Genomic DNA, 7,583 nt, shown 5'->3' with positions numbered 1-7,583 from the left:
ACCAAAATGAACTCTGACCTGAAGATGTGGTTGAAGTGCCATTGTTTAAATGGATGAAATGAATGAATGAAATGAAGTGTTTATACAAACACAAACACATTTTTTATTGAAAAATATATAACTTGAACACAGACCATTTGCCAGTGGCTACATAAACTCATTAAAAGGCATTAGTGTATGCAATTCATGACAAATATATGAAAAATATTTTTTTTGAGAGAGATCTTATTTATTTATAGTTTAAATGTGAAAAACACTGCAGACCATAAAGTTAGAATGCGAATACATAAACACATTCAAAATGCATGAATATATGCAGTTCACAGCAAATATGTTAAAAATTATTTTTAGGACAGAGCTCTTATTTATTGTCTAGAGATGAATCCCACAGAAGGAGCACCATGATTCTGTTTTAATTGCAACCATGGGTCTTATTTGAATAACTTTGCCATCATTTCTGACAGTTGACATAGGAATGCTGGTACATCACAGTGTTGTTACATTGCTACAATGTATTCCAATACTACTGCAGCATGTAACAGGTGGTTACTTGGAAAACTGCAGGAGAACATCAAGTCACGAAGCATCTCAATAGTTTAGGGATAGCTTAAAAACGTGAAGTTCTGCACTGGTGACGACCCAATACCAACAGTGTCTGAGCAACCTGTCAAAAGCCTGGGCAGATGGTACAACGCAAGCCTCAGGGACAAAGACCAAGTGCAGCAAGTAAGGCAGGACTTCACCAACAGTCTTAAAAACATCAACAAGACCCTACTGCCAGGGAAGCTCAAGCTCTGGTGCCTGCAATTTGGACTCCTCCCTCAGGTAATGTGGCCACTCACTATCTACGAGCTCCCAATAACAACTGGGAGAAGATGGAGCAAAACTTCATACATGAAGAAATGGCTTGGCGTCCCACGCTGTCTGACTAACATCAGCCTCTATGGCAAAGGGGTCCTTGAACTGCCTATCACGAGCCTCACCGAAGAGTACAAGTGCTAAAGTAAGACTCCAGATGACTTTGAAGTACTCCAGAGACCAGACCATCAGCAAGGCTGCTCCACCCCTGATAACTGGACGAAAATGGACACCATCCAATGCGGTGCAGCATGCTACGTCAGCCCTGAGGCACAGTGACATTGTAGGGCACGTCCAGTTGGGAAGAGGAGACTTTGGCCTTATATCAAGTAAGCCAACTTGGTGTAAGGCCTCAACATCAGAGAGGAGGAAAATGGTGGTGGAGGAGGTGCGCTGTCATTAGGAGGCAGAAAGAAGCACAAAGGCTGTCTCTCTTGCCAAGCAGGGACAATGGATGAGGTGGGAAGGGCTTGTAGAGGAGAAAGCTCAGCTGGAGGGAGCTCTGGGAAATGGAGGCAAACAACATCTTCCATCTCAAAAAAACCTCCATCACTGGTATGGCAAGGACCCAACCTGTGCCCTCTGCCCAACTACAGTGACTCTCAAACACATGTTGACTGGTTGTAAGACCAGCCTCACACAAAGCCGCTACACCTGGGGGCACAACCAGGTCCTCCAGAGTCTGGCAGCAGCTCTTGAGAATAAGAGGAATACCACCAACTCCTTGCCCCTGAGAGCAACCGGTTCCATCACAGCCCCAACCTTCATCCGAGAGGGACAGGAAAAGCCCAACCATCCCCTTACTAAACCATGGACAGCTAGCCATGGCCTGGGACTGGAAGATGCTAGTCAATATTGGCCAGCAACAAATCTTTCCACCTGAGCTTGCAGCCACCACCCTTAGGCGAGACTTGGTATTCTGGTCCCCTTCACTTAACTCTGTTTACATCACAGAGCTCCCATGGGAGAATTCAACAGAAGAGGCCTATGACCTCCAGAAGGAGGCTGAACAAGGTATGCGGTCAGCTCTAGGCTTGACTCAGGGAAGAGGACGCTCCCTGCCTTGCATAGTCCCATGGGCTGCGCCATTTAAACAACCAGACAATCCTCATGATTGGGCATATGACACAAGCTCAGGCTTGATCACCCTGTAGTTGGCCACCTTTGATGTGGGTGTCTAGTGTTGAAAGGCTGAAACAGCCCCTGATTCAAAGGTACACTATTAATTGATGTGTCCCGAAATTTACATCTATCCCACATCTGAGATACAGCTCTCACGCCACTCTCAACACTAAGGCAAACCTCATGTGCATACCATCCATTGGCACAATGGACAGTTGTCCCATGTTTCATGATTCCAATTGGGGAAGAAAAGCAATCAGACAGATTGTGAAGAAGCCAACAGTTTATCCAGAATACCTGAAACTGAAAGTGACCTCACTTATCATATTGGTAATAATCCGCTTCATTGCAATGAAATCAATGTGCAACAAACTGCATAAAATACAACAGATGGAGGGTGAAGAGCTTTGTTGAAATTTTAACATTCACCTTTGCTTTTTTTCCCTTTATGTATGTCTATAATCTGTTGGTTTCAGATCGTTTTACTTCTTGTTCTTGAAGCATCAAGCATCTTTTAGTGATATAGCCACATTCCCAAATTTAGGCTACTGACACATTGATTTAATAGGTGTTCCTCTCACAGACTATCATTTGTAATTTTGACTGGTTACCAAATCTCAAGAATATAGTTCAGATGCCAGAGACAGTAGAGAAAAAAGAGAGAAGAGTGGCATACTTTTAACAACTCCTATTAACTCTTATTTTATTTTCAATTGCTAGTATATCTTAGAATGTTTTAGTACCTCTCTAATCTACCTTGTGTATTGCATGCTGCTGTAACAAGTAAATTCCCCGGTGTGTCATCAATAAAGTTTGTCTATTATTCTTATCTCATCTTCTGTTTTTATGATGACATACACAAAGGGGAAAAAAAATAAAAATAAATTGGTGAAGTAAACAATTACATCACCAATGTAATTCAGTCTTCATTAATTGTGTACATGTTAAGGGCAAATGTGATGGTGTCACATTGAGTAGGTGGGAGGACTTGGCTCATATGTATAGTCTGTGAAGGTAGGAAAACCTTGCAGACCAGCACTGCCTACATGAAACTGACACAGCCTCAAACTGTCTACATAACATAAATGGGTGATAATTATTTTGGATTTTGCTTGTGAGCTCACCAGCCATCTCTACTGATAAGATAAGATACTGATAGATAACTCTAAGATAATGAATCTTGACTGTTACAGAAACACAACTGAACAGGATTAATTGTGCTTTTGTGCTACAGTTACATCAACAGGTTAATATTTTTGGTTTATTAAATTCTCGTCTAAAATGTCATATGCAAATCACTCTCAGACCAACTTCACTATTGGACAGCAATATCAGGAGTTACTGGGATTAGTGTTGTTTTCCATTCTATCTGTAGTGCCATGCTGCGTTTTTCTTTTCATTAATGGAACCATGTTATTCACCTTAAGGAGTAAAACTGTGTTTCGTGAGACCTCTCGTTACATTCTTCTGTATAACCTCCTTTTTGCAGACACTGTTCTGCTTGTACAGAGTCAGTTACTGTACATATTGGCTGCTTGTAGAATAACATTGACATATCCTGTTTGTGGTGTTCTCACCATGCTTGCCAATCTCACATATGTGATCTCCCCTCTAACACTGGTGGTGATGTGTCTGGAGAGATATGTAGCTGTGTGCTACCCACTGAGGCACGCTACCATCATCACCATCAGAAACACAGGGATGGCTATCATCGTGATTTGGGCTTTCAGTTCACTAAATGTCCTCATCCAAGTTCTTCTGTTATTAAATTTCTCATTTGAAGACCTGCAGAGCCTGCAGATGAAACACTTTTGTGGCAAAGAAAGCATGTTGCTTAATCTAATGTCTGATCTTTATGACAAAGCCTACACTGGTTTTGTGTTTGTATCAGCTAGTGTGGCAGTCACTTGCTCCTATGTTGGTGTGATGGTAGCAGCCAGGTCAGCCTCCACAGACAAAGCTTCAGCTCAAAAGGCTTGTAAGACACTGCTGCTGCATCTGGTGCAGCTGGGCCTCAGTCTCTCCTCAACTATACACAACCCATTGCTCATAGCTATGTCAAAGGTTCTAGATAGGATAATAGTTGTGCGCATCCAAAATGTCTTTTTTTTTGTATTATCATATTTCCAAGATGTCTAAGTTCACTCATTTACGGAATCAGAGACCAGACCATCAGACCCATCCTCATGAACATTTTCTGCAGACTGTCTTGTGCATTATAGAACTGCTGAGAGTTGCAAGAATAAAAATGACAAAATCTTCAAGAACCAATTAATTGACTCAAGATCTTTATTTTGTTTATTGGTGGGTGTTTTACAGAAAATGTCAGCAACAGATTGTTGTGATGTGAGCATCATGAAGCCATCTGAATTGCTGGTTTCAGTGTGGTATGACCATTTTTTGATCCACGCAATAAACCATCAGATCCCTGAGACAAAGTATCAGAGGCCCAACATGTCACGGCCTGCTCTGCCCCTCTCCTGGACTGCTGCTTAGCCACACCCCTCATCAGCTGAACTGCTTCCACCTGCTGCTCTCACCTGCTCACGATCTCCAATCAAGCCAGTTTATATGCAGCTTCACCATTCTCACTCTTTGCCAGATTGTCTTTGCTCCTATGCCTGACTCTCCAGCACTTGTTCCCAGACTCCTTATCTGGCATCAACGCAACTTGCCTCTGACCTTTGCTACATGTCTCTACCCCGGTAAATCCACCAGCCTTCTATGGGGTGCCGTTTGTAAAGCGTCTCGCTCTGAAAACAACAGCAACATTTTGTCACATTTAGCTAAAAACAATGTTTAAAAAACTGGTTTGAATTTTTGAGTCACTTTTTTGCACGTTTAGAACAGTATTTGTGAACTTAGAGATATTTTAAATATTTAAATCCAAATGTTAAATGTAAAATCAAAATGTTAAATATAAATCAAAATGTTAAATATAAATCAAAATGTTAAATTTAAATATAAATGTTAAATATAAATATAAATGTTAAATATAAATCAAAATATAAATGTTGAAGCTAAATGTTTCGGGTGAAACTAAATATTTAGCTAAAATGCAAATTTAAATGCCGGTAACCGGAAGTGCCAAAATAAAAGCTCGAGGAGGTCAGAGCGTGTTTATAGTGGCAAATAACGAATAAAACAAATCTTATCCGGGGAAATGGACTCTTGGACATGGATTATCGTGATAATAACTAACTAACACTTTGACTGATCTGTCATTTTCGCGGTGTAGGATCGTCTACACCCGCCCGCCTTCACCCCGGTAAACTCTACTGTCGGACATACCTCTGCAAACATGTCAATAAATGAGTCAAGTCAAAGTGCGCCCCCTTGTGGCTGGCTATAGTGGTTACAGGTCATAAGTCCCGCACCCTTCATAAAAGTGACAAAAAAACTAAACTCAAAGTACTCTTCAAATAAAGTTTCTCCAAACGTGTTTGTTCATCTAGGTAGTTATTAAACAGACTTATTTGTTTTAAACAAATACACAGGTGAAGCAGGAATTTCAATTAATAAACATGTTAAATTTTGAGCCTGCATAAAACATTTAGAATTTGTATTAATTTCTCCCAAGTGAGCAAACAACCTGACCAGTCTGTCTACTTTTCTATTTCTCCAAATCTTTAGTCCCAACCTTGCGTAAACACGGTATTGAGGAGGTGGTGGTAAACAGATTACATCATCATGAATAATTTTTCAAACATGCTGACATGACATGCTGATGGTGTCAGGTAAAAAGGGGTGAAGTCAGAGCTCATAAATATGATGTGAGATTAGGCAAACCCTGCAGACCAGTTCTGCTTATACTGTATGGAAACAAGTATGACAAATTTATGTGGATGATTTTAGGTTTTGCATGTGAAAAACAGGCAACTGCCCTCTAAACATGACATATCCTGGCTGTTCTAGCAATACAAACTAGACAACAATTATTGTGCTTTTGTGTTTCAATTGCATCAACATATTCACATTTATTTTTAGGTAAGTGTTTGTCTAAGATGTCTTATGCAAATCAGACTCTCAACATCACTGCAGAACAACGGTATCAGGGATTACTGGAGAGAGTGGTATTTTCCATGCTGATTGGAATGCCATGCTGTCTGTTCCTCTGTATTAATGGGATCATGTTATTTACCTTGAGGAGTAAAACTGTGTTTCGTGAGACCTGCCGTTACATTCTTCTGTATAATCTCCTTTTTGCAGACACTGTAATGCTGGGACTGAGTCAGTTATTGTACATACTGTCTGTTTCTAGAATATTTCCAGTGTATCCTGTGTGTGGTGTTTTAATAATGCTCACAAATCTCACAAATGAAATCTCCCCTCTCACATTGGTGGTGATGTGTTTGGAGAGATATGTAGCTGTGTGCTACCCACTGAGGCATGCTACTATCATCACCATCAGAAACACAGCAGTAGCTATCATTGTGGTTTGGGCTTTTAGTTCACTAAATGTCCTCATTCGAGTTCTTTTGCTGTTAAAATTTCCATTTGAAGAACTGCCAAGCTTGCAGATGACAGACGTTTGCTCTGACATAGCAATGTTTCTTGGGCCGATGTCTGATATTTATGACAAAGCATATACTGGTTTTGTGTTTCTATCAGCTGGTGTGGCAGTCACTTGCTCCTATGTTGGTGTGATGGTAGCAGCCAGATCAGCCTCCACAGACAAAGCTTCAGCTCATAAGGCTCGTAACACAGTGCTGCTGCATCTGGTGCAGCTGGGCCTCAGTCTCTTGTCAACTATGCATGCCTCTGTTATTATATCACTCTCAACAACCCTACAAAGATTACTAATGGTACGCATCAAGAGCATTTTATATGTGTTTATTTATATTCTCCCAAGATGTCTGAGTTCTCTCATCTATGGGCTCAGAGATCAGACTATCGGACCTGTCCTAATGTATTATCTCTGTTGTCGACTAAAAAAAAAAAATTAAAATATGAGGAAATTATTACCAGCCTAAAGTAGATTTGCAGAACTTGTCAATGGATTGTGTGGCCTACTGTAGATTGTAAAGTTTTGCAGCACGATTATATTTTGGTCTGCCCATATAAACCTCTTTTTGTTTTCCATTGGAAAAACAATAAGAGTAGGTTTTATGTTGATTTTACAGTTTAAATCCCTTGTGGTAAATATCAGGTCCTGCACCATCTCGGTACCATCTGTCTGCATATGATGTGCTATTGCTTTACCTGGCTACAAGCACTGCCACCAACTCTGAAGATACAACAGTTTTCACTGTTAACTATGTGTAGCTATTAGCACTGGTGTTTATGGGTTGACTTTTTTTGTTGCAATGAGTTTTACTTGCTGGGCAAATCTGTGCTAAATGTTCCCATATTACTGAATTCAAATACAGTATGTGTAAACAATACCAGAGCAGAGAGATGCTATTTTCTTGGCAGCAATGAATTTATCCCTAGTGGGTGTTTTGTGATTTGTGATTATATTTCATAGCAATGTAGAATAATTGAGAAACAAATGATTGTTAAAAGCAAAGTCAAATTAAATAAATTGGTAATGAACATATGTAGCGACAAGTTATTATGTTTCACCTATATTCACTATCTTACACTAAGGAAATTAACATAGA

The 7,583-nt window shown here is 40.1% G+C and overlaps 2 protein-coding genes across 2 annotated transcripts; both read left to right on the top strand.

Moving 5' to 3' along the window:
* The first annotated feature begins 3,261 nt into the window (after positions 1–3,261).
* On the top strand, positions 3,262–4,119 carry LOC104936346 (odorant receptor 131-2). The gene has a single exon (XM_019263689.2). The coding sequence runs from the start codon at positions 3,262–3,264 to the stop codon at positions 4,117–4,119; it is 858 nt and encodes a 285-aa protein (XP_019119234.2).
* A 1,865-nt stretch (positions 4,120–5,984) lies between these two features.
* On the top strand, positions 5,985–6,926 carry LOC104938326 (odorant receptor 131-2-like). Its single transcript, XM_019263678.2, has one exon. It carries the CDS (start codon positions 5,985–5,987, stop codon positions 6,924–6,926), a length of 942 nt encoding a protein of 313 aa, XP_019119223.2.
* The last annotated feature ends 657 nt before the right edge of the window (positions 6,927–7,583 follow it).

The sequence above is a fragment of the Larimichthys crocea genome, chromosome XXII (genome assembly GCF_000972845.2).
Source record: "Larimichthys crocea isolate SSNF chromosome XXII, L_crocea_2.0, whole genome shotgun sequence".
In the NCBI taxonomy this organism is placed as follows: domain Eukaryota; kingdom Metazoa; phylum Chordata; class Actinopteri; family Sciaenidae; genus Larimichthys; species Larimichthys crocea.
This window is presented reverse-complemented; position numbering and strand designations above follow the sequence as displayed.